The sequence below is a fragment of the Prionailurus bengalensis genome, chromosome B3, assembly GCF_016509475.1.
Source record: "Prionailurus bengalensis isolate Pbe53 chromosome B3, Fcat_Pben_1.1_paternal_pri, whole genome shotgun sequence".
Taxonomy (NCBI): Eukaryota; Metazoa; Chordata; class Mammalia; order Carnivora; family Felidae; genus Prionailurus; species Prionailurus bengalensis.
This window is the reverse complement of record NC_057355.1, coordinates 82,881,093-82,908,921: the sequence shown is the minus strand read 5'-3', so window position 1 is coordinate 82,908,921 and position 27,829 is coordinate 82,881,093. Positions and strand designations below refer to the sequence as shown.

The 27,829-nt window shown below is 41.4% G+C and overlaps 1 protein-coding gene and 1 non-coding gene across 5 annotated transcripts in view; both read right to left on the bottom strand.

Annotated features, from left to right (window-relative positions):
- NPAS3 (neuronal PAS domain protein 3) overlaps window positions 1-13,259 on the bottom strand; it is an 856,869-nt gene extending 843,610 nt beyond the window's left edge. For 3 of the 4 annotated variants that reach the window (XM_043555962.1, XM_043555964.1, XM_043555963.1), the window contains exon 1: window positions 13,030-13,258. In XM_043555962.1, coding sequence (XP_043411897.1) covers window positions 13,030-13,187 — 158 coding nt within the window. In that variant the 5' untranslated portion in view covers window positions 13,188-13,258. Of the gene's footprint in view, window positions 1-13,029 lie in introns of all 4 variants that reach the window. The other variant, XM_043555965.1, reaches the window with a different exon arrangement.
- An 8,022-nt stretch (window positions 13,260-21,281) lies between these two features.
- Window positions 21,282-21,410, bottom strand: LOC122469891. Its single transcript, XR_006293770.1, has one exon. It is a non-coding gene; the product is annotated as a U6atac minor spliceosomal RNA (small nuclear RNA).
- Between the last annotated feature and the right edge of the window lie 6,419 nt (window positions 21,411-27,829).

The window sequence follows — 27,829 nt, the reverse complement described above, 5'->3', positions numbered from 1 at the left end:
GTTTCTAATGTCTTGCTGTGCATTCTGCAGGTTATAGTAGCAGCTGGTAGAGGTCATATATCTTTTGTGAGCATCCCAAAAAGGCTCACTGCCAGACTGTTAAATTATGAATAAGCAATGAACAAAAGAATGCAGATACGGTGGTGACAAGATAATCCAAGCAAATTTATCTATGACAAATTTCACAGGATTAACAAATTACATTTACACAGAACAATAAAAATGTGTAAAAAAAAAAAATGATGAGCCTACTTTTCCTTACAGCATTAGGAAAACAAAAAGTCACCAATTCACTGCATATATTTAAATTTAACTCGATCTGAAGTAAGACATTTATAATATGTTCAAGATATCTTTGTAACACTTCTGCATTTTAGTAGATTTATATAAACATACTAGATCTGGTTTATATTTTATATATGTTATGTTGTAAACAATCTATTCATCCATCTATCTATCTATCTATCTATAGATACGTCTCACATATGAACCATGCACAGTATATATAGAATCTTGAACAATAAAAAAATCCCGTTCATATATGAATAGAATGCTTATGTTTTCCAGAAATAGATCCTGAGGAATAAATTATTTGTGTAGAAAAAAATGCTCCCTCAATCAGTGCAACACATTTTAGCTATTAAAATACCCTCATTCTTTGATGTCTCCATTCTCTAAGACCAGAGAGATAAAGGTTCTGGAACCAGTTTCAGTTATCCCATTTGCCCCTACCAAAATACCAGTCTTTCTGAGTAAAGTGCTTCTGGCTGAAGTTTAGGACCAGTATCCCTTTCTGTAGTGTTACCACGGCCGAAAGGAAAATTCGGAGATCGGAGGGTAAGAGGGTGTCGATTTGAGCTACATCCACATAAAGATGACCCTTAATCCAATATTACATTTTTCTTTACAATAAAATTCTTCTTATAAATCGTACAAGTGAAAAAGCCCCCGTCTATCAGAAGTAATGGGATATCACGGAAATGACCTATGATTCTATAAAGTGGTCTTAAAATGCTATGTGGCACCACTTCCAAAAATATGTGATAAAGATTTAAGCTTTAATGTTATATATAACCTAGGTACCAAGTCAGAGCCCTTTAATTCTGCATTAGCATACTGATGATAATAAAATACTGTAATCAGAAGTAATTTCTTTTAAGATGATCTGAATGCTATTTTAAATTTTGTAGCCTATTTTTCACTCATACTTCCTATTGACTGCTGCTTTTTATCTTCAATATTTTAGTAAAACATCTCTCTAAATGAGCCCTCTCCAACATTTTATAAGGCAACCTATTCTTTATGTAAACAAGAGATTTTCTGAATGTAAAAGTGAATATTTTAGGAATATACACAAGCAAAATATTCAGTTCTTTCAACCACAAATACTCAAGCACTGCTTATCTAGTCCTTTCAAGGTCTGAAATTCCTACTATACCTTTTTTTTTTTTTTAAAGAGCTATTCGGTTGACAGTATTACATCCAAAAACGTAGAGATAAATGTGGCATGCCTGTCTACTACCTCAAATCTAGCTGACATTCAACAATGAGCAGTAATGGAGTCAGATGTTATAAAAGTTTCCCAAAGTGTAGCTTTTGTCAAAGAACTGTTACGTAGCAGACCGAGTCCTCTGATTCCTGACATCAGAGAAATTAAAATGTTACCAAAGACCGCCTTCTTGAAGATTCCACAAGTGTCTGTCTGTGCCCACGGGGGAAGGGGGACTAAATAATGAGAACTTATCATTTATGTATTTATTGTCGTCCATTTTAAACAAGTTTTTAATTAAATGAGTTAATTAATATATGTAAAGCCCTTAGACTAGTACCTGTCACATAGTGCTATATAAATGCTTGCTGTCAGTATTCTAATGCCAGATAATTTGGCAGGAAGCCAACTTGTAGGAGTCCTTATATATTTCAAAAGACAATACCCAGCAATACAGTTAAGTATGAAAGTTGTTATTCAGAACGTCGATGAGGCTGTTTCAACCCATTCAGTGGCAAAACTATTACAAAATAAAAATGTCTCCACTGTAATCTTTAGGCAAACTGTGGCCCACTCTGAGGATGGAAAACGTGTGTGGAAGAGGCCCTGGAATATTTCACAGTCTATGACCAAAAAGGTGAGTGTACGTGGCAAACCGATTCTAAAACCATTTTTTAGAAAATCTGCCCTGCAGTAGACAGAGCTGGGGTGCTTGCCCACAAAACTGCTGGAATGTTAAGGGGTAGAGGGAAAATAATTTAAATATTAATTCTTCTTCTAACTTTATAATCGCCGCATTTCTGAATTTCTCCAAACCACTGACGAAAGACCAAGAAGCGGAGATCTAGCTCACTATCCAGAGTGTACAGGGTCTTCCTGCCCCAAGAGCTCTCTGGCATCAGTGTAGAAATCCCTGGCTCCAGGAAAGTCCAGAAAGGGAGGCCCTGCACACGGCTGTTAAGGTGCATTCCTACAGAGACAAACCTGCATTCAGTCTCTAACTCTACTCCCTTTGTTGGTTGGATTAGCTTCTGTTTTCTTGACCATAAGTAGGGATATTAGCACTTCCCTCACAGGGCACTGAGAAATTTCTTGTCAAGTGTTTAATACAGAGCCCGAAACATGGTGGTCAATATTAAATGTTTACTATTGTCATACGTGATCTATTTTTATTTTTTAATCCCATCAGAGAACATTTTAAAAATTTGCTATGATTTCACTTGCATTTATATGGCATCTTTTCTTTCTCACCTCCAAGAACCTCTAACCATTTCATAGTCATTAGTTACAATATTTTACAATCTCAATAGCTGCCCCCCTCTGCCCTGAACACTAAACTAACACAAGTCAAAAGAGATAGAGGGCCTTATTTATATTTCTATGAATTCTGCTCTTCCTCCTCTTGCAGAAAAGGATGTTTTCTCACTTTTGATAATATTTGCATGTCCAGTATAAGGGCAAGTCTATGACCAGAGCAACTGCTCTTACGGAGTGTTATTTACTATCAACTCTGGCACAAGTCATGATGGTCCATAGTAGAGGTTCAATAAATAAGGCTGAGTGAATGAACAATCACTAATCATAGTCAAAGGCCACGAGCAATTTGGGCCATAGCGATACGCGATTTTCATCTTGTGTCTCATGATTTTGTACACAAGACTACAAATATTCCAATTAATTCACCAAAACATTACGCTCTAAAAACATATCCAGACAACAACTTCAAGTGTTGTTTAATCTTGTCACCGCCCTAGTCATTTTAGATATAGTAGTAACCATTTTACTGATACTAAGCTATGTCCTGCTTATGCACTGTAGTATTACTAATATTACTACAAATTATTCTAACTATGTAAGGTTCTATCAAACTTAATAGTGCAAACATCCTATTCACACTAATGGGGCCCAGAGCAGTAAAAATACCATTCAGTTACAGTTGGTTTATTACACTGCCCAATGAGGAAAAAAAGGGGGGGGCACTATTTACCGTGAAAATACTAACATCATTAAACCCACAGCAATATAACTGAATTTTCCCATAAATCCTAGAAGTTCTTAGTACAGATTTTTGTTTGTTTGTTTGTTTGTTTTCCAACGTTTATTTATTTTGGGGACAGAGAGAGACAGAGCATGAACAGGCGAGGGGCAGAGAGAGAGGGAGACACAGAATCGGAAACAGGCTCCAGGCTCCGAGCCATCAGCCCAGAGCCCGACGCGGGGCTCGAACTCACGGACCGCGAGATCGTGACCTGGCTGAAGTCGGACGCTTAACCGACTGCGCCACCCAGGCGCCCCCTTAGTACAGATTTAAATATTGGTATATATCACAGTACAGATTTAAATATTTAAAGTTTCACATATTCCATTATGTGCAACTTTGATAGCATTTAAATTTTAAAATTAATGTTTAATCAACTAATCAAGTAAATTTTCCACATACCAACTCTCCTAAGTTTCCGCCTTATCTAGTGTAAACAATTAAGGAATGTCTATAAAACACCTGAAGTTAGGTTTTAAGCCAAGAGAAACACAAAGTTTTTAAAAATGTAACTCAAATGATGAAATGTTACACTGTAGAAAGAGTGGCCATGTAAACTTAACATGAGGGGCTACTTCTGCTCTCCTGCATGCTGAGTTTTCTTTAAATTTAGCAAGAGGCATTCTACAGAGGAAAAGAGGATCACAGGAATACAGGAAAAACAAGAAAACAAAAATAGACCATCTAAGGTTTACACTGGGGTCTTTATTAATAGGGAAGCACTTAAGAAAGTTTATAAGGGAAAACATTACTAGGAGTGATTTAGAAATATTTGTGACATATTCCCCACAAATATCTCCCAAAATATAAAGCTCTACAGCTTTAAACATAACTAAATGAAAGCTACACTGTCTAAATCCTCCCCCAAAAGTGCTGCTTTACCAAAGCATGCATCTATACATCTTGTCAAAGAAAACCTCAGCACAGAGCAGGGGATCCTGGACATCAGGACCCATTTCAAACAGATGCGATTTTAATGTGCCACTGGATGCCATCCATGCTAAGATCTGGGACAGAGCAAAATTATTAAGGGGTTCATGGAAATTCTGGCATTCCCATAAAATAGCTCCATTGTAGGGGCAACCATTGTGTAGAATTTCAGGGGGAAATCAAACTTCTTGTCACTAAAAATATCAAACTGTTGCAAGATGTAGATTATATTTAAATTACAATGCAGTTCTTACCAATTCATTGCTGAGATCTTAATTTTCATGTAACTTTTAGTAAAATGAAAGTCATCTTTTTAAGAATATGCAAAGATACGGGAACCAAAAACTGTACTCATAATACCACTTGGTGCAGAAAATACCCCATGTAGCTTTTTTTTTTTAACCCAAAGCATCAAGTAATGTTGAAGTCAAGTTTGCTCCTCGTAACAAATCAAACCTAGTAACTGCATTATTATAGAACATGCAGAATTTGGAATAGCGATTTGTCTCTCAATTCATAAATCAGAAATTGGGAATATGGGAAGATGTTGCAATGTGGGAGGGTCCTACTAATAAAGGTCATTATAACTCCTGGCTCCGGAGCTATACTATCTAATATCCTCTCTGGTGGTTCTATGATATGCCCATGCATTACAGTTCTTGTTGACAGCCTGTTGCCTTGGAAATATTTCATTATTTCAGTTTTTCCATTTGTAGACCCTTGGCCTTGTGATATGAAGGCCATCCTATTTCATATTTTCGATTATCATTTAAGCAATCTTGTGGAGCTATTTATATATAAGCAAGTGTTAGACAACGCATATCATCATTTATCACTCTGTGTTTAAGCTTACAATGTAAAAAGAAATACCTCCCAAAAAAAAGTCTCCACCACTACCTTCGACTTTTTAAACCAAAAGCCCCGTGCTGTTGGAATATGCTTTGCAAACCAGCATGGGCACATCACATGCTTGACACTTCTATCTGTCTAATCTTCTTGGTTATACATCCACATAGTGGAAAAACTCTGTGGCAGTGCTATATAATTTGCAGCCTATGCAGCCTATTGGAGTTTAAAGAAAAATCAAGCAAATTTAAATATACAAGGTTTTCAACTCCTTCTCTCAGGCTCTAAAAAGCTACTTTCTGTGTGTAAGAGCCACAGAAATTCCAACAGTACTAAAGAGTAACCAAAAACATTATTAAGAAGAAGCTGCTTTTTCCAAAAATTACTCTGTGAACACTATTGGAAGGAAATGACTTTTGTTCTGTATGACTAAACTCAGGTCAGGTATTTTATAAATCAACAAGACAATTCAAAAGATATATTTTTTTTTCTATAAAAGTTTTCGATTACTAGTGTATTTGAAAAGCAGTAAAGAGTAGTGTCTATAAATGCCTTTATGAAATTGATTATTTGGAAACCATTTTTTTTTAAATAAATGTCAGGATGTCCCTTAAAGCATGTCCACAGGAAGTCATCTTTTATAAACATACTTGTGTTCAACCATTAGACAGAAATACTACTACTAACCAACAAGTTTCAGGCACAAAGTGAACATATAGGTGAAATGACTCTACTTAGTTGAAGCAAATAACTATGAAAAACACCCCCCTCCTGAACAAACCATCTGACTTTCCATTTCTCATTACAAAACCAAATCAACTAACATGTGTAATGTTTACACTTAAAAGTGTTAAGAGCATTTAAAGCCCTAATAACAAAGTGAACCCTCGGGGTATAAAACAACTGTTTGGATAACGGGCCAAGTTTGAGGTTATTACTGTTTGAAACATTTAGTTTATAACTCCTTCTTTCCTCTATACTGTTCCTTCTGCCCCCTACCTCATTATTACTCCTCCCTCTCTCTACAGGTTAAACCTTCTCAGATCCAACCTTTAAAATGACAGCATCCGAGCTGAACAAGAAGATGCTATTAAAGGGCATTAAATTAAATACAGTATATCCTCCTACAACTTCAATCAGAATTTCAGACCAAGTGTTATTTAGTTCAGCTCTCAAGTGGAGCAGAATAACAAATCGCGCACTTTGATTTACCTTCTTCGAATGCCAAATGGAGACAGGTGATAAAGAACGCGCTCATGCACAGGCTATGAAGTTTCCTCTAGAAATTAATTCTATCTTCAAGATTCCTATCTCAGAAAAATTCCCAAAATGGCACACAAATAGGCCTCTGCTAGAGAGATTACTGGGGCCATCCCAGTAAATACATTTACTACCAACAGACTGGGGAAGAAGGAAGGGTGAAAGGGAGGAAGGAAATCAGTTACAAACTTCTGATCTGAAATTGTTAAATGTTAAATTAAAAAATAATAATGATGATGAACAGACCTGCACAATACTCTGAAAATTCTTTTCTATCTACAAGATAGAAAAGAGCAAAGTACTTAATATGTGAATTCTTCATAAACCACTGAGTATTCCTTTTAGCTAGTATGAATTCTCAGACAGTTAATGCTATACACATTCAACATCTTTAAAAACTGGATTATGCGTGATTTACTCTCAGGTATATAATTTATACAGAAATTATCCAGAGTTTAGAATTAGTCACTTATGTACCTACTTAACAAAATTATTTCCTTAATCCTGACAATTCTTCTGTCCCCACTGTATGAAGGAAACAAGCAACAGAGCAATTGAAGCTTTCTAATGAATAGCTTGTTTAAATACCTCTCTACCCTCTCTTGATGGAAGCTATAGGTTAAATGCTAAGTTGTATCAAATATAAAACTGCTCATGTAATAATAATTAAATCTTGCAACTACTACGGATTTCCCTCATCTTTTTTCTCAAGTTCATTTATGCCTATGAGGAAAGTGCGGGGGCGGGCGGGGGGGGGGGGCAATGTATCTAACAACATTTGTTTTCCTCAAGAAGCAAAGCCTGACATTTCATACTTCCTACTGAGCATTTCCTCTTCGGAGACAGAAAAAGATACTTTGCTCAAACCAATATGCTATATGCAATTAATGTCATTAACGCTGCCAATTAATAGCAAATAGGATTCCAAACAAAGTAGGCTGGGTGGACAGCAGGAGGGAAAACCACGTGGGGCGGTGGGGGTGGGGGGTGCTTAGTTACTCTGAAACCTAACAATGCCATTCACGTAAGACGGTTAAGGATATTTTGAATACAAACTCCCTTTCCCTTTGGCTTTAGTTTAACTAACTTCAAACAGACATGCTCGGCTGAGCCCCTTGCCTGGATATGCAATTCTCACCAGGAACTTTTTAAAACACAGATCCCCAAACAGTAACTAACGGGGCATAGATGTTCCAACTGTTGGCACATTTTGAATCTCGCTGTTTACTTGCTAATTTGGATTTGAGGGTTTTCTTCTTCCTTTTTCTTTTTTTTTTTTTTTTTTCCTTTGGGGACCGGAGGAGTGGAAAGGAGGGCAAGATGAGAGCACAGCAGGGCAAAGCTGGAGACCCACAAGTTGCCAAGGCTAGGGGCGCAGCCTGGGCGGCGGGGAGGCGGCGGCCGCGCGCCTCTCTCCGCCCGGCCCGGCCTAGCTGCTCCGCGCGGAGACAGCCCCTCCGCGACACATTCCGGGCCTGGCGCGAGCTCCGCTCCCCGCCCCCGGCCTCCTCCTCCTCCTCCTCTCCTCCTCCTCCTCCTCCTCCCGCTTCTCGCCTGCCTTCCCTCCCCCTCCCCAGCCTCATTCCTTCCTAGAGAGCAGCTGCCAAGGGACCTGCGGCGGCCCCGGGGATCCCCCGGCCCCCCACCCTCACTGCTGCTCCCCGTCACACTGCAGCCCCTTCTCTTTTTTGTTTGTTTCTCTCTTTTTCTTTCTTTTTTTTCTTTTCTTTCTTTCTTTCTGTTTTTTTCTTTTCTTTTTTTTCTTTTTTTTTCTTTTTTTTCTTTTTTTTTTTTTTTGTCAGCGAGTCACTCCATTCGCCGAGCCGAGGAGGTGCGACTGCTCAGCGAGCCTGGCGCCGCCGCCGCCGCTGCCGCCGGAGCCCGCTCGCTGCCGCAGCCGCCGCGGGCGGACAATGCGCGCGGGGACCGCGGGCGAGCGCGGAGCCGCAAGCCCGCAGACGAGGTCCCCGTGGGCTCGCGGCCCAGGAGGCGGACTGCGGAGCGGGCCCCGCCACCTCGGCGGCGGAGGCGGCGGCGGCGGCGGCGGCGGCAGGAGCAGCCGCCCCGGCGGCAGGTTCAATAAACAGAAAAGTGTTACCGTTCTCGCCTGGAAGGATCCTGCTGAAAGCTGGGCTTGGTGGGCGCCATCTTCCTGCTATTTTTTTTCCTCTCTTACTTTTTGCCTCTCTCCCCCCTCCCGGGGTGGGGGGCGTGGGGAGGGCGGGGGGTGTGCGTGTGCGTGGGGTGGCGGGAGTGAGTGCGGGCGTGCGCGGCGCTCAGCGGCGGCCCGGCGGGCGGCGGCCGTGGCCCTGGCCGTGGCCGTGGCGGCGGCGGCGGCGGCGGCGGCGGCGGCGGCGGCGGCGGCCGTGCTGCTGAGGCTGGGAGGCTACGGAAAAGTAGTGGGGCCGGAGCCTCGCCGGCGGCCGGCCGTCCCCTCGCGCCGCCGGTGCCTCTCGCCGCAGGTCGCCGCCTCCTCCGCCGCCTGCGCCTTCTCCTCCCCCTGCTCGCCCGGCGCCGCCGCCGTCCATGCGCCGCAGAGCCCCCGCGGCCCGGGCCGCTCCGGCTCCCGAGACATGCCCAGCGCGGAGACTGGCGACCGGCGGCGGCGGAGGAGGAGGAGGGGGAGGAGAAGGCGGCGGGGGGGAGGCCGCCGCGCGGCCCCGCGGGCAGCCCGGCCCAGGGCCCCGCCGCCTCCGGGTTCTCACCCTCGCGCGCCGCCACACCTCCCCCGCCCCCCCCCCACTGTCGTCCCCCACCGCCGCCACCCGGAGCTGGCCTGGTGGCAGGTGGGGCACACACCCTCGCGGCGGGGGGCGGTCGGGGCCTAGGCCGGGAGGGGCGGGGAGGGGGAGGACACGCGGGGGTTCCCAGCTTGACCGCTGTGAAAGTATTTCTGGGCATTTTCCAGCTGCTTTGCTCCAGAGCGCTCTCTCGCACGCAGACACACCCCCCCTTCTCTCTCCCGACACTCTCTCACTCCCCGTCTCTCTCTCTCCGTCTCTCTCCCCTCTCTCTCCCTCTCTCTCGCTCGCTCTCTCTCGTGGGGGGACTGGGAAGCTCGGCTGCCAGCGCAACAACGCCACTCAGTTGCAGTTGCGAACACTTCCCTTCTCGGGAGTATGTCAGCCCGGGAGAAAGAGGCGGAGAGGAACTGGGAGGCCACGGAAGCGGCCTCGGACAGGACACCGTCCCGGGAGCTCCTTCAGAGACCGTGGAAATAAACGCGGGTGGGCGTGCGCTGACCAAGACCGGGAGCCACGAAACCCTGTGGGCTAGCGCAGCGGCTGCACAGGCACCTTATGGCTCCGGCGCTCTCGCCAACATTTCCTGACCGGAGCATCTGCATTATTCACCCGCATACATGTCTGCAGACCCAGGGGTTCACAGGTGAATCCCCAGGAGTTTCAACGCAGTTAGATACAAATGCCTGTCCCCACTCGGCTCCTGGCACCTAAGACCGGACCGGACTACGGACATCTCTCTGTGGTTTCCCCGGTTTACAGCTCAGCGAGGCCTAGAGAAAGGGCCACTCAATGAAGGGCCAGTGCTGGAATCCTATTACCTGGGTAGACCCTGGTCAGAGCGTCCCCTCCACTAAACCTTACTCTGCCGAGTGTGGGCAGCTTTTTAGGCAGAGACTTGGGTCAGTCATGTGTCAACCAGGAAAGCAGAAAGGACTCCCAATGCATTTCCACTTTGAATAAATGAGAGAGCCACACGGAAAACATCACTCCTATGCGAGGCTTTGCATTTTACTTTAAACTTAAGAAAAGAAGAAAAAAAAAAAAAAGACCTGAAAGGGGTCCCATTCGGTCCTACCGGTGCAGTAAAGTGTGGCTGGGAGTTGGAAACTTTGAAAACACAAGTGTTTTTCGTTGCAGAGGCGTTTAATCTGCATGATGGTGTTTGAGTTCTCTTTGGAGTACACTCTACAGGTAGAAGATGAGAGTGATTGAAAAATGAACTGAAGTGGAGAGTACAAGATATTGAGTACAAGATATACATGGGCTGGCAGGGAGGGGGAAAAGTTGCCGGTTGGAAGTTTTGGCTCCAGGACAGCCAGCCTAGGGTGTTGCTGCCCAAAGATGACAGATGAGAGAAGTTCTGTTCTCCCAACAGGCCACTCTTGCTGGAAAAGCCCCCTACTACTGTCACTCCCTCATCAGACTCCCCAAAAGCACTTAATGCAGAAATACATTTTGATAGAATGATGTGTCACCATTCACTTTAGCAAACATATCCAGCTCTTAAAGTGAAAACTAAGTCTGCCCCTCAAAGCCTCTGAAGCCTATCATGCTGGTGGTCCGATGAAGAAGTGCCAGAGGACGGGGGACTCATGACTCAAATCCTCCCTTAAACATTTGGCTCACTCTCCTGTCCCCAAATTAACAAAAATTAAAGGCAGTAACAGGTGTCATCTGACTAATGAAACCAAAGAAAGGTCCATTTCCCACAGCTAGCACCTTCTCTTCAGTCATTATGACTGAACATAAAAAAGAAGGAAGGAAATTATACACCCAAAGGCTAAAGTTGATTATTTTTAAAGCTCTAGTCTTTAGAACCACAGTGGGATTCAAAGACTTGATAAAGTAGCCCAGATTCAAAGATGAAGGTGGAAGGCATCAGTTGGCTTTTCAGGGTGGGAGGCTATGGAGGATTCCCCCTGGAGGCTCCTGGCTTATTGGGAAAATTGGCCCTGGGAAGATCTTTGTGGTGAAGGACATCAACACTCTGAGGGCAAACCTAAAGGCTGAAAATTCACGACCACCTCTTATGTTCCATTTATATCTCATGGATTAGTTGGAGGTCTCTGAAATTGTCCAAAGGCCATCTGACATTTCTGGCCCTTGACTCTCTAGGTCACAACCATAGTATTGTGACTATTGCCTGCACCTCCTAGGTAAAGTGACCACCAGATTATATTGTCATTTAAATGTTTTGTGAGTGACCAAAAAACCTTACCTGAACCATGAAAAGGAAAAATCTAATTCTTCTCTAGTCCTTTATGTTTGAAAGATTCCCAGATCTTTTGTATTAAAGGTTCTTGTAATCACTGAAGTAAAACAAGACTAAAATAATTTAAATTAAAAAAAAATCCTTTGACCAGAAATAGCCTGTTTTTTGAGTTATTTTCTCAAGACTCTCTTTTTAAAACTTCTGACAGTACCCAGAGCATATAATGAAGTCTTCTACAGAATATTTGCAGTCCTGGGCATCAACTTGGAAAACACTCAGTGTGTTATGCAAAATCTGCTCTGGTCGCTGGGCCATTGGTTAGAAAGCACAAAATATGGCAGTGATAGATTATCTTAACCTTTTCAGTTTAAACACTGTTGGTTCAAATCAAAGGTTCTCAAATCAATGAAGTTTGAAATACAAGGTAAAAATAGGAACTGTTATTTGAATTATGCATTGTGTATATTTTAAGTTAAATGCCATTGGCAAATCTCTCAGATATTTAATCGTGTGCAATCTGGGAAACACAAATATTTAATTTCACACTTTCACGTGTTTTTTCTTCCTTCTTCTCTAAAACCGAGCCCCACAAATGGGAAGCTTACCTTTCATACTACATTGTTAGTTTTTCTCAACACATTTTTGTGGATTACATTTTTGATAAAATATTGGAAGATTACAACTTGTTCTTAAGGAAAAACTTTAGGGTTCTAGAGCTGTTGGTGGTAGTATTTCCCCCCCACACACACACTTCCTTTCATAATTGCATCAAAGAATGTTTACTAATTCAATGTCACAACTCTATTTTATTAAATATCTATAAATGTTTGGGAGAAATGCAAACAAGTAATACTTTAAAACTTCTTTCTCACCCACCTAGCCTAACTTTGTAAAATTTGCTTCCTAACTCGCATCTCTGAATCTGACGCATTTGCATTATAATGCATTTAAGATGAATACTTAACAGCGCCGAGGAGACTCGGATTTCATGCTGTATTTCCCTGTAGTAACAGGTGACATGATAACACTATTATGTAGAATTGCGAGTCTACAGCTACACGTGAAAATCGTTCCTATTCTGTTTGGAAACAAATGATCAATCAGTCTCCCGTGATCAATTGCCCCCCTGGCTGCCGGTCAGCGCGGGTCCGCACCCGGCAGAGGCAGTGAGAAAATTCCGCGGAAGGGGACAGGGATCCCAAACTTTGCAAAAGCACCTTGTGCTTGTGTCTAAGACTTCGCTGCAACTCCTAGGCTACGCGGGGCTGGCGTTCTGGATTTGGGGCCAGGCAGAGGGCAAAGGATGATTTCACTTCGCCAGTAAACTGGAGTGCCTTTCAATCCGAATTGTGAATTAATTTTTTCTTTCTCATCTGTAGAACGAGGAGCAAGCGAAGTGAGCCCTGACGATGTGCATGTGTGTTGTAACGCATAAAACAGGAGGCAAAGTGAGTCCCACCCCAGCACCCCGGGGCGGGGGCACTAACCCAGCCCAGGCGGGACTACTCACCGCTGCTGGTAGGAGGTGATGCCCTGGACGTTCTGCGGGGTGCCGTTGGCCGCGGCGCCGGCCCTCCCCATGCCCGCGCCCGCCGGCACCCCCGCGGCCGCCCCGCCGGCCGCCGCGGCCGTCACCTGCACGCTGAAATCCGGAAAGATTCGGATCATCGCCGCGGCTTCGGCCCCCGGGCGCGGCGGCTCTGGGCGAGAGCTGGCGGGGGCTCTGGTTTGGGCTCCGGCGGCGGCAGCAGCAGCAGGGCGAGCAGCGGCGGCGGCAGCAGCGGAGCCAGGCACCAGCCTGCAATCCCATTAGTGAGCCGCGGCCACTGTGCGCGGCGGAGAGGCGCTTTGATGTGCGCGCAGCGGGCTGGGGTGGGGGGCCGCGAGCACTAGGAGGAGGTGCGGGGGGGCGTGCGAGGGACTTGCAAACAGCAAAACGTGTCAGGGTGGGGCCTTTTTTTCCCTTTTGGGGGGCGGTGGTGCTCCCCCCTCTTTCCAGGATGTTGCTCTCACTGGCTGCTCCGGCTGCGCGGCGCGAGCCCAGCTGAGGGAAGAAGGGGAGGGGTGGCGGAGGAAGGATGCACCGGGAGGCTTGGCGAGGACTTGGCCGGTGCAAGGGAATGACGGGCAGCGGAGGGTGTCTTTCTTTCCCGCCCCCTCTACACACACACACACACACACACACACACACACACACACCGCGCACTTCCGACCCAAAGTGCAAGACTGAGGCGCGCTCTCTCCCCTCTTTTCTCTAGAGAAATAACCACCATCCAAGCAGGCTCGCGCCTCCCGCAGCTTCCAGCAACCTGGACTTCAGCCCGCGTGTGCAGGAATGGGGGCGCAGACCTTCCCCTCCCACCCGGGACCCCTCTCTGCCAGTCTTCTGCACACCAGGCGGCGCGGGGGTTGCCAATTGCAAGTTGGACTACTGGAGAACTTGCTTATCGAGGAGGGATGGTGTGCAAAGGAAAAGGGGGGCGGGCGGAGAAGCCGCTTTTGTGCAATGGAGAGTTTGTTCCCTTTATCAAAAGGGACTCTGCTTGCTCCTGGTGGGCGGGCAGGTTAGTCTTGGACAAACTTGTGAGCTGGGGAGTGTAGGTCCAGCTAGAGGGATCCGGGTGTGCTCCCGATGACCCATCTCTACACGCCCTTTTCAAACGTTGAAACGAATAAATTAGCAGCCACAACTGAGGCGAACTCTGCAAATTCCAACCACCAGGGAAACAAAAAGAGAAAACACGTGCATTTATTTCCTCGTGTCTCCCAGTTACTTCTCTGCATTGTTACATCGGTATTTCTTAGGGTGTGAGGAGGGATGCTAGTGATTTCGGCGCGCCTTTTTAATGACAACTTGCACCCCTTCGGGCCCGATTAGTAGGTGGGGGCAGTGGGAGTGGATCGTTTCCCCACCCCCTGCCCAGGACCCCCTGTTGCCCCACTTCCTCCCTCTTTCTTCCGGCTTGAAAGCCGGGACCGGAGTTGCGGGGCAGAGGGGCGCGTCCCTTGCGGGAAGCGGGGCTCTGTAGGGCTCCCTTCCTCTTGCACGCACCCACCCGCGACCCACTTTGCTGGTGCTGGTGTGGTTTTCCCCATCTCGTTTTCTCCTCTCCCCGCGCGCGGAAGCTCCGGCCCGGCAGCCGGGGTGCGAGCGGCCGCCGCGCCCGCCGCACGAACCCAAGTTGGGCTCGGCGGAGCATGGTGACCGCGGCCGCGCCGCCCCGGCTCTCGGCCAATAGCGCCTCGCCGGGCGAGACACCTGCTTAACCCTTTGAGCCTGGGGCGCAACCGGCCGGCGGGGACCCAGAGGGGCAGGGCGGATTGGCCAGAAGTTGCCAAGGCCGAGGGCGGCAGCCTGCCCAGCCCAGCATTCCCGCACACGGGCTAGGGGCCAGACGCCTGCCCTAGCTGTAGAGCTGGACGTCCCCTTCCACCCTCGCGGCTCTCGGGAAGCACAGAGCGGCACAAAGGCCCGTCCGCGCCCCAGCAGCGTCCCGCGCCTGCCTAGGCAATCTCTGCACTCCCCTAACCCGAGTCAGTTTCCGGAGGAGCCTCCCGCGCCCGGCAGCCACAGGGAGACAGAGGGAGGGAGCCCCAGCTCTCGCTGGCCGGGCCCACGGCGCAGCTGCGTTTCCATTTTCCTCTCAAAGAAAATGCTTTGGACGGCAGATAATACCAAGAGATATGAAACTGCTTCGTCCCCCACATGTTGCACGTAAAAAGAATCGTAATGAGCATCTGTGGCGTGTGCTAAGGATCCCACGAGTTAGTTGAAGACCTAACCCAGGTCCTGACTCCTTCCTTCCTGGAAAGGGGTCATTCTCTAGTTTAATGGCATTTCATTCGGAGATACTTGCTTTTCAGAGGCCAAACTCAAGGTCATTGAACGGAGTGGGGGTGGGTGTTGAGAGAGTGGATGGTCTGAGTACATGGAAAGCCGCCTTGTAAGGATCTGGTCACAGATGTGGGTCCCTGTGGGAGCACCGCGGCCAGGAGATGCTGATTGACTTGGTTTCTGAGCCCTCTCCTCTCCATCTCTCATCCTCAGGGCCGGATCTTAAGCGAGAGATCTCAAAAAGCATCCCTTGACTCCAAGCTGGCTTTCCAGTTGAAAGAAATGGGAGTTCATTGCAATTCTAGAGAGGTCAAGAATGTTTCAGGGGTTGGGAAAAGTTCTCCTCTGACTGCAGAGGTCAAGGCCGGCCAGCAGTACTGTAGACCAAAGGAAGCCAAGTAAAATGGCTGAGGAATCAGGCTAAAAATGAACACAGATCCAGGCCGTGGCTTTCTATAAAATAGAATTTGTCTGAATTATTGGCCCATTGTGGGGTGATGCTGTGCCTGCCACCTGATATCTAGGTCGGCCAGTTGATGGAGGCTTCCAGCAAGCAGGTCCAGCTTCCATGTGTGCTTTGACTCCAGTAGCATAATGCAATATTCCAAGCCAGATCCCATTGATCCAGAGGCATTCCCAATGTGCCAAATGATGCCAAAGGGGGGAAACCCTCTTTGGCCAAAAGAGCAGAATTTTTAGATTACTTTCCCTTTTAAAGTCTTTCTGCACAACCAACAGTGAGTTATATTTATAAACAATATCCCAGTTCTTCTTTGTTTCAGTACAATTCTATGAACGGAAAAAAACCAGTGATTATATTTTATGGACTACTTATTTTACCAAATAGCTGGTCTGGAAATTTGTGGTCCTGCTTCACTTCCCTTCTGGAGGGCAAGTTTTTCTTGAAAGCCTAAAGGGCAAAAGTGTCCCAATAGAAAGAATGTGTGAGATCTGTTGTTAGACATTTAAGACTAGACTTGCTGAAGCTCACTTCAATTCTACTTTATATTATTAAAAGCAAGTTTAATGAGTACATTCAACTTCAAAGTTCCAAGCTGTCAATGCCACATTTAAGAGAATATATCTCCTGCCCTCCAGAAACTTTCTTTTCTAAAATAGAAATACACAGAATACTTGAAGAAGACTTGCACAGTAGGTTACCTTAGAATGCATATAAATCTGTTTTCAATATTTTGTCTTTAAATGTGTAAGTCCAGAAGTTTGGTTTGCATGCGTGAGAGACAAATTTCCTATTGGACCTGCTTATCTCCATGTTCATTAAGGACCTTGAGCAAAATATAAGTTTATGCACTCATTAGTAATTCAGATTTCATTACTGTATTCTTTCAGTTAAAATCTTTACATGCTGGCAGCTGTTTTGAAATATTTTGAAAGTTGTTTTGGCACTCATCCAACTAAAAGGGCTCCAGTTAACATTAAACTGGATACTTTCTCATTTTATATTCTCCTCCCCCCCCCGAAATCTACATATTAGTGTATGTAGAGATCTAGAAAGACTTTTACGATCTTTTAACCCTCAATACGTACATATGATATATACACAGCTATCACAATTACATATTTACATCTTCATCCTTGTTGTCACTGTAAAACTACGCCTTTTTCTCATGTGATAAAAATATCTATTCTCTGGAAATTCATTTCCATGTACTTAGAGTTAAATGGTTTGACTTTGAATTTTTACTACTGCCTGTCAGAAGCTACCAAGGAAAGAGGGGCTATACGGCTTGATTGTATCTAATGTTTGTGTTACTTTGGTCAGATATTTAAGAGGAAAATAAAACAGTACATAGAGATTAGGATAATATGAAGCAAAACAAAATAAATAGAAAGAAAATATAGTATGTCATGAATAAGGTAAGAGATGTTTTACTCTGAAATGTTGAGTGTTTTAGCAAAGTGATCACAATGCAAAGAGAGATTTTCTTTTTCTATTTAAAAAAAGACAAAACAAAAACAAAACCTCCTGTGATCATTTACTACAATCTGTGAGATGAGTCTTCATTGTAGGAAGAGCCATGAGTTAAAACGAAGATCCCTCCATACCAGGGGAAGGAGATCTTACATTCTGTAGAGGGGTTAAATATTTGATTTAAACAATTTTCCATCTTTGCTCCTCAATCCAAACTGAATTCAAGCTCTTACTGCTAAATTTGCCATGCTATTAATATGTCCTCTAGTCTGTTCAAAAGCAAGACTATAATGTCAGGGGAGGAAAAAAAGTAACATAAACTTAGCAATATACACTTTCTGGATATTCCAGAAGAGAAACTAAGGAATTAAGAGAGAATATCTAATAAATCATTATTTATAATATATGTATGTTCATATATAATATATAAGGAGAGTACTGAGAATTTTTCATATTAATACTACCTATATCAAATACTGAATATCTCAAGCTATTATGCTAAACTAATTCTCAGAGGACTTTATAAATATATAGCTAGAAAGAGAAGAGATTTAGTTAAGAGAGGAAATCCTTTAGCTATTTTCTAAATTCAGCAGCAGACAGTAAAGGAGGAGGAATTGTTTTAAAAAATTAGTGAGTAGGAAATGGTCTCAAATCCTTATGCTTTTTTTTTTAGTTATAATATTCACATTGTAGCACATATTATTCCAAAATGTCTGCAAATCAATTGAATCTAATATTTGTAATTTTGGAGGGGAATATTTAAAATCTACCTGTCATTATAAAGGAATCACAAATGTTGGTTCTAGTTGTTTCTTCTGTCAGCATGATTAGAATTTGCACAGAGCCCCTAAGTGTGTGTGGGTTGGTACTTGCACCACAGGTCCAGAGGCCATGCACCTTTGTATTTCAGTGAAAATTATACCTAGTGCTAACTGGAAATTTCATTTGTTTGCTTTGGTTCCTCCAGGTAGGCATATTTATTTAGCCAATGGACTCTTTTCTTCACTGAATTTTTGAGTGAATTTAATCATTATTAATTCAGTGACGGATTGTTTAAAGGAGTGGCTATTGTTTTGGATTAATTTTTTTTTCAAAATAAAAACAACCATGCTAGATGAGTTTTTGCTTGAATTTTTCATTTTCTATAGGATATTTTATAAACCTAATCACACAGCAAATCAAAGGAATGGTTTTATTATGCTCCATGCTGAGTCAACCATTCTGTTTCTATTAAACTGCTAGGTTTCTTCACTTAGAAGAGTGATTCTGGAACTTTCGTGTGCATTAGAATCACAATAAAAACATATTAAAATACAGATTTCCGGGCCTTACCTTTACAGAATCTTATCCAAGATTATCCAAGATGGTGGTGAGGGGAGGATGCTAATAATTTGCATTTCTAACAAATTCCTAGGTGATACTGATATAGTTGGTCCATGCACCATATTTGAGAAGCACTTACCTGCAATGTTTACCACAGAAGGTTAGGATGGGAGGCCTAGATTCAGATCCTGACAATACACACTGATTGAGTGGGAAAGCTATTTAAACTCATTCAGCTTCTATAGCCTAACATGGTATTAATTCAGCCCAGCAAAAATGGATTTTCCTGTGCGGTGGGAATTCAGACACAGTTCCTTCCTTCAGGGAGCAAGAAGTTGATTAGCAGAGGCAAATACATAAAGAAATGAATTGCAACAAAGTATCCTAAGGGCAACAATAGATTCATGTGTAGAGCACAAAAGTGGCAAGTGGGGGAGGTTAGGAGTTGAACCAAATGAAAAGTAACAAAATATGGTCAGCAGCTTGGGGTGACAATCACCGGCACTCTGGGTTTGAATACAGTTCTACCTTTCACTGTTCTTGAGAAACAAGGTAAGTATATAAAGTACTTAGGACAGTTCCTGACTCATGTTAATTACTCAGTGAAAAGTAGTCATAGACATGACAACAATCTCTAAATTATCTTCTAAGATCTCTTCCTTGGAGATGGGACAGATCTTGATAATTACCCAGATAAGTTATGCAATATTGACATGCTCTATTTATGAATGTCTACAAGTCTAAAGAGTTATTTATTTTTTAATTTTTAAAAATTTTCTTTTCTTTTTTTAAATTTTTAAAAATTTTAAATGTTTATTTAAAAACAGAGACAGAGAGCATACAGTGTGAGTGGGGGAGGGACAGAGAGTGAGAGAGAGGGATAGAGAAAGAATCCCAAACAGGCTCCATGCTCAGTGGGAACCAACCTGGGGCTCCATCCCACCACCGTAATATGACTTGAGTGGAAGTCAAAAGTCTGATGCTTAACTGACTAAGCCACCCAGGTGCCCTTTTTTATTTTAAAGTTTATTTATTTATTTTGAGAGAGAGAGAGAGAGAGAATGAAAAGGGGAGGGGCAGAAAGAGAGGGTGAGAGAGAATCCCAAGCAGGCTCCACACTGTCAGTGCAGAGCCTGATGCAGAGCTCCAACTCAGGAACTGTGAGGTCATGACCAGAGTCAAAATCATGAATGGGTTGCTTAAGTGACTGAGATACCCAGGCACCCCAAAAGATATACCTCAATTGTTTATAGTGGTCATCTATAGGTGGTGGATTGGCAGCGAGTTTTCTTTTCTCCACTGTCCTTATTTATTTTCCATCTTTGAGGCGTTTAAAACTAGATCAGAGAGAATTTCAGAGTCACCTTTAGAATGACTTACTCTCATTTTTGACTACTTCTGTTTTTTTCTTCCTTTTTAAACTCTGAGAGCACAGAAATATTTAATTATCCCATTAATTTCATTAGTTATTTTTTATCAGTTTAAACTTTTTCAGGTACATCTCATTTCTATTACAGTGAAAAAGTCTCCAAAATGATACTAGTTATTGATAGACGCGAGAGGACAGTCAACTGGGAAATACCTTTTGTTTTAAATGTTTATTTATTTATGTTGAGAGAAGGCGGGGGAGGGGCAGAGAGAGAGAGGGGAGAGAGAATCCCAAGTCACTGCAGAGCCTGACATGGGGCTCAATCTCATTAACCATGAGATCATGACCTTAGCCGAAACCAAGATTGGATGCCTAACTGATTGAGCTACCCAGGTGCCCTTTTTCACCTTCAAGTTTATTTATTTATTTTGCAAGAGACAGAGAAAGAGAGCAAGCATGAGCGTGGGTGTGCAGAGAAAGAAAATTCCAAGCAGTTATTTATTTTAAACTCCAGGACATTATACCTGCAGTTATGAATGACTAATTTTTTTTATCAAAATCAAGAAAGGTAACAGATAAAAATACTGCAAGTGTTCCATGGAGTTTTTACACTTTTTTAAAGGCTTCAAGTTCTAGTTTACACGAAGGGCAGTAAAATTCTGGCATTAACTGTGTGCAAGATGCATAGAGGCATAAAATAAAATAGCTTAACAAAGTGTAAATACAATACTATTGGTTATTAGAATGAAGACATTGGTTCTGTTTTTTGTTTTTTTGTTTGTTTTTTTTGTTTGTTTGTTTGTTTGCCAATCTTTTGGAATGAAGGAGGGTATGACTTGCTGTAAACTTTGACCAGAATATCCCTAGTGGAGTCATTCACAACTGCTTTTGTCTCAAGTCCCCTCTAACTCTTAAATGTTTTCGGGCCACTCAAAGAGCTTAGGATGATACATATCACATTTATCAATATTTAATGCAGTCAAAATTTAAATACATGTAGAAATGTCTTATTCATCAAGGTCATTTAAAAATGATAAAAAATGATGAACTCATTACATGTTAACATAAATAACATTTTCAATTAAAAATTAACTATTTTTCTCCAAACAAAAAAACCAGAAGAGTGATATTGTTTTATATTTTTGGTTTTCTCAAATACCTGGCTCTGTATAAGACAGCCAGACTCCCATATCTTTTCTGCATTCAATCTGTTATAGTATGTTGTTTTGGTTTAAGTATGTGAAGAAAATTCACTTCACACAGAGATATGTGTAAATACTAAAGAATTAATAACTGGATATTATTCTTTGTTATTATACCAACACTCATTAAGTAGTAATTTCTTTACCATACACATGTGGTTATGTTGTCAGGCCCAAGGGCCTCTTCCATCCTTGTCAAGGGGAGTGCTAACCTTTCACACAACACAGTAGTGATTTCTTAAAACTTAGCTGCACTGTAGAATCTGGAATTATAATAAGAAATTTGTTAGATTCTAATCATTGAAATCCATTGAACTATAGATTGTTTTTTGGTTGATGCATGACTTTGTATCATCAAGCAGTGATAATTTTTAAAACACTTTGACTGTATTCTGCAAATCTTCCAAATGTTAACACATTTCATTGCACAATATCAGAAAATCACATTTATTAAGATCACTACCCATCTGATCAGTAAAGTCTTTACATATTGGGAAGCTGTCAAGCTGACGATAGCAAATACAAGCTTCTTAAATACTAATTTTCACTTGGAATCTCAAATATTATTATTGGCAACCGAACTCTGTCAGTTGTATCTTCAAAGTCATAGATGCATTGTATTCATTTTCAAGAAAATGTCTGCCAAATACCCACATCTGAATAACCATAGTGTGTCAGTTATACTTTCAAGTATAAACAATGTTCCATGGGAAAAAAAAAACATGGCTAGCTCAGCTCATAATTCAAGAAATGGCACAAGTATTTTTTTGTTCCAATAGCACAAGTACTTTTTTTAGAGACAGAGTTAGAAATTTGCAATAAGAGTACTTTATGTGTACTTCCCACTTCAGCAGAAAGAATATTTGGAAGATATGTGTTTAAAGGTCCAGATTGAATAAAGTTAATAATTCTTACTGCTTCATCAAGGACATTCTTAAATGATACAGGCAACTCTTTACTGTGAATATGTGGCAGGGGAGAATACAGTGACTATCAGTACAGCTTGATTCACTCTAATTTCGTTTTACTTCCCAGTGCTTTTGCATCATCAGTTCAGACATCCACAACAAAGAAAGCAAATACTGTAGTGTCTTGGTATTATTGTAAAATAGTGATACCCTGATAAACTCCTAAGCCTACACTTTGAGAACAACCATCTGAATAGTAAGCAAGTCTCACGTTATTACAACCAATAAATAAGAGAAGTTTAAAGTCTTCATTTTCTGTGCACTTTGTAATTATGTACTGCTTTGCTATCAAATCATGAATGGATTATTATGAACATATTAGGATTTTGATTTTGAACGGAACTCAGAAATAGGTGCTTTGTTGTCTTATATGGTCACTCAGGAAGTGGGCATAGTTTGGAGCAAAGCAATTCAAATACTTAACATTGAAGCTCTGGGAACAGGAAATTAGTTTTCCCTTTATTCTCCACAAAAAAAGGATGAGAATACAAAAATTAGAACACTGCTCCAGAAGGATGGAATGATGAAACACATAAGGAGCTAGATTAAGTTCCAGAGCAGAAAGAAGTTTTCCATTATACAGAAACTAAGGAGGACCACCTCTGGAGGTGCTGAGCATCCCTTACTTGGAGGTATTTTAGCAGAACAAGATGACTACCTTCTAGGAATTCCAATGAAGAAATGTTTCACTAGGGGTCGGTTAGGGTCAATGTCCCTTAAGTTCATAACGTTTACACACATAATATTTAATTTATATTATCTCTATACCATAAGCCAAACATCATAACATTGTTTTCAAAGTGTTGTACAATCTTTCTAATATGATTTACATAGGCAATCGCAAATATTTTATTTATTACCGTTATTCTTTATCATTATTCAAAGTCTTGTTCAAAATGGAAAAACTAAATTATTGTAAAAAGCAGCTTCATTTTCTCAAAACCCGCAATCCAAGAAAAAAAGGGAAAAAATCAGTAATTTAAGTATTTACAGTAATTAATTTTAAGTACCCTGGACAGCTGCTCAAGATACAGACCAAGTAGGAAGAGGTAACTGAACCTTTTGAAATTAAAGAACACTACTTGTTCTTAGTGATTCATAATCAAAGACTTATCTCAAAGAGATGATGAATTACCAAAGAATTAATCATTTAATCTATCATTTAAAATAATCTTGTTCAAGAGTTGTATCTCAACTATCAGATAAATATTGATTAAATTTCCAAAAGATGCAGCTTCTTGGCTAACTTATTTACAGAGACAACTCTCCAGTGGTTATATCTCAGGGGAGTCAAGAAAGAATGTCATCAGAGAAACGGTATCTGTGTAAGTCTGCCCAAAGCAAAGACACTTAAAACTCTGCTTTAATTTTACTTATTTTGACTGAGAGAAATGATCCCTGCTAAAAAAGTGATTTGTGTGGTCAAAGCCAAAGAAAACTACAAACTTGAGATTCATTAAGAATTATATGAGGGAAAACATCTAAACAACTTTTCCACTTCAAAATTTTGCCAATTTTATTTAGTTTTATTTTGGAGAATGATACCAAGTATTTTCACTCTGCAAGTGCCTTGTTGTCAAAGATCTTGCTTATTATGATTTCCTCATCTTTCACTTTTTCTAAAAAAAAATTGAACATTACAGAAATAAAATATATTGTATATGAAATCACTTCAGCTGTGTATAACAAAAACCCAAAATAATAATTGCTTACATCAGATAGAAGTATTTCTCATGTAAACATTTGGAAGGTAGTACAAGACAGATGTACCTGGATTATCACGCAGGGGCCTGGACTTCTACCTTGTTTCTCCATCATACCAAGACCGTTGAACTAATCCACATAGTCCCAGATGATCAGCTGCCATATTCACCTTGTAGGCAGCAGGATAGAAGTACCAGGAGTAAGGAAGAGAAGGGCACGGATCTTCCTCTTAAGAACATGCTTTAGAAGTGACACGTACCACCCTTACATCTCAGTTAGCAAAATTTAGTCACATGGTCACGAATGGCTGCAAGATAAGCTGGGAAATGAAGTCTCTGTTATAAAGTCATGTGGCCAGACACAAATCAAGAGTTCCATTATTGTAGAAGAAGGAGCCAGTCCAACCCAGAAATCCACTTGAAATTAGGAGAGAAATAAATCCAGATAAGTGACTCTTCATTGAAGTTTACGAGGTGTAGTTTCAAACAGCATTTATTTGAAATCTAATAACCACATTCTGAGGTATTCACCAATGAAGCTGAAATGCATTCTGATTGTAACTTAAGCCAAAGAGAAAGGGATATAGGAATAAAATGTGATTACATTTTTTTCTTTTTTAAAGGGAAGAAGTTGACAAACTTTTAAGTTTCAGTGTAATAAGAAATGTTATATGTGCTGTGTAATTTTCATTTGATTTATAACTAAATAAAACCCAGACAAATGTGCAAATATTATTTATTCAATAATAATGTGGTTAACTATTGTTCCAAGGACACTAGGAAGACTCACGCACACCTTTCATTGAGGAAATGGCTGCAGGCATTCAACAGTTTGAGATTGAGAGAACTTGCTTTTGGTAATCTCAGATGTCCTTAACATCTGTTTCTGCACAAAGGCAAGATACAGCTATTGAATAACTTGCTGATTCCAGCCATTCCTTACTAAAGACTCTCTAACTTTCAACTCAAGCTTATTTTGAACTTTTATCTAAATTCCAAGTTTCTTTTTAACTGTTACCATTTGAAAGTTACAGGCAAACTCAGATATTTTAATAGCTTAGAATAGTCCAGATTCTAAAGTATATGTTAAGAGTCAGGAGAAGAAAAACTTGAGTCAGAGCACCCGGACTTTAACATGGCCAAGGACTTGAGGCAAATTTCTTAACTTCTCAGGGAAGAGTTGCTTTCATTCATTTCCTTTCATTGATGCATAAATTTATTTCAACACTCTTTGAGCATCTACCTACTATATGCTAAGTATTTGTTTGAGCAGTGGGTCTACAGAAGGATATAAAACAACGCTGTTGCTAATGGAGCTTTCACTGTAGGAAGAGGAGATAGCAATAAACAAATATCTGTAATAGTAAGAAAAGACAACTTCATAGGGTTGTTATAAGGATGAATTAAGGCAAGCAATGAAGTTTAGCCTAGTTCCTGACATGTATACATACTCCTGTCTATTATCTATTGTTGATATTACATGGATTTGGGAACAGTATGAATCAAAAAATTCAATTTTGCAATAATCATCTAAAATAACATGCCTGGTCTGCATTGAGGACCTATTATCTAAAAAAATTTTTTTTGAAATTTTTGAAGGACCAAGAGACAGCGCAAGCAGGGGAGGGGCAGAGAGAGAGGGAGACATAGAATCTAAAGCAGGCTCCAGGCTCTGATCTGTTAACACAGAGCCCAATGCGGGGCTTGAACTCACAAGCCGTGAGATCATGACCTGAGCCAAAGTCAGGGGCTTAACCAACTGAGCCACCCAGGTGTCCCCCTATTATCTAATTTCTACTTGATTAAAAACATTTCTGCAATATCTAATAAAAAATAATCCCACATTAAAATGATTTATGCCCTTTTTTCTTATTTCTCTGATTTTTCAGAGTAAAAATAATAAATAATAATAAATATATAATCTATAATATAATATATATTATATGCCATTATATATAATAAATAATAAATACATATATTTTTAAAATACTGAATAAAACTAATGGTGTTAAAATGGGCAAAGAGATGAAGATGGAAAATTAATATTTCTTGATTATCTGCTGCTAGTCAGGCACTATGTTTGGCATTTGATACACTTTCTTTTAAGCCTTCTAACAATCTTATAAAGTACCTGTTTTTAGCCCCATGTTCCAGATGGGAAAACTTTCTAAATTTCAACAAATTCACGTAAATATTTGACACAACTAAAGAAAAAGACAACTAAAATCGTTTATGTTTTTTTAGTTTCCAGTTATCGTTTTACAAATAATTGGCCACAAGTACTTTTCCTGTAAGAAACAAAGGAATGTAATGCCCATGAGACAGAGAAGATAAATGACAGGTTTTATATCTTAAGTAATTGTCCTAAAATAAATCAGGGTTTTTATTTTCTTTCCCTGTTAAGTTCAATTAGTTATAATACAAAACAGTTATAACACTTTCATTCAATTAGGAAAGCTCACAGAGATTTTAGGAGTTTTTTCCTATTAAGTAATATAATAATGGTATAGATCAACAGTTCTCTAGGAGTGTTCCCAATCTTTATTATCATCATAGAAACTTGTTAGAAATGCAAATTCTCAAGCCCCACCTATTGAATGCAGTCCTCTGATAGGGGGCCTGGCAAGCTGTGTTTTAACATCCTCCAGATTATTTCAATGTGCCCTAAAGTCTGAAGATTACTACTAGTGACCAACAAACAGTGTTAGGGACAATTATAATACTACTTTTTTCTGAGGCAAGAATGTCTCTTCTTTGCCTAAAAAATGTATGTCCTTAGTTTCCTCACATGCAAAGAGAAAGCGGAAGCCAAGACGTTCTTTTATAAACTCCCAGTTTCAAAACAGTTCCAAATATCACCCATTTGGAAGCTGCGCTGGTCGTAACACTGTAGCAAATGTTTCAAAGGGAACCAAAGACTGATTCCCTTCCTAAATTCTTCTGCTTCCAAAAGAGTGGAGAATATTTTGCAAAGACTTAAGATCCTGAAAGCACCGAAGAGAAAACCAACAGAAAGGGAGAATACAGAGCCCTCACAAATGTGCTTTAGAGACTTACTTTCCTACCTGGAGGGCCAGAAGGAGCAGTTCCTGTTCAATATGTAGGAGGCCAGAGAGCCGGATTGGTTTGTTAAAGCTGTCACTGAGATTAGAGCTTCCCGAAGCTCCTGTCCTAACATCAAGTCAATTTCTTGCAAAACTCTTTCTCATTTTAAATGGGAAAAAGATTAGACTGTTGAGTGCTTGGGGAAAAATATAAAACTGGCTGGTGGGCAAGCTTTCTTTCTTAAAAGAAAAATTCTCTCAGCCTTCTGAACTCAAAGATAGCTTAATAAAAGTTACAGAAAAGTCTAAAATGAGTGGGTAAAAATGAGAGGGTAAGGAAAGGAAACCAGATCCCTCTTAAAATCAGTGTTCCTTCTCAGTATCCGTGCAAGAAAACACCTTCGAAGCTCTGAGCAGAAATACTGTTGACACAGAGGGAAAAACTAAAAAAAAAAAATCATTCAAAATAATATTTGGAGACTTGAACTTCAGAATAAGTTGGGAAACATAACATAAAGGATCCAAAATAACGTTTCACATTCAAAGTGGCCATAGTTCCCACACGCACACTTGCCCTTCTGTGGTATGGATGCCCTTCCCTCTATTTCATCAGCAACTCCTTGGGCAGAGACCTGTTGCAAACTATAAGAGAAAGGAAGCAAAGGAGACGAAATTGTATTTTCATACAAACAGAAAAAGTAGTAAAGAAAGGATTTCTGAAGCTGAAATTATCGCCCCAGTCTGTTTGCCACAGAGCTTTGACTTGCACTACAGTTTTGAAAAATGAGGCTAAAGTGAACATCATTGAAGCAAAGGTTCTAGTGTTAGTTTCACCAGGCACTGGTCAACAAGTTCTGTGAACTAAACTGGAGGAGAATTGACTGATCTTGAAGCAGGTAGGCAATGTAGGATTTAGCCCAAATCAGAATT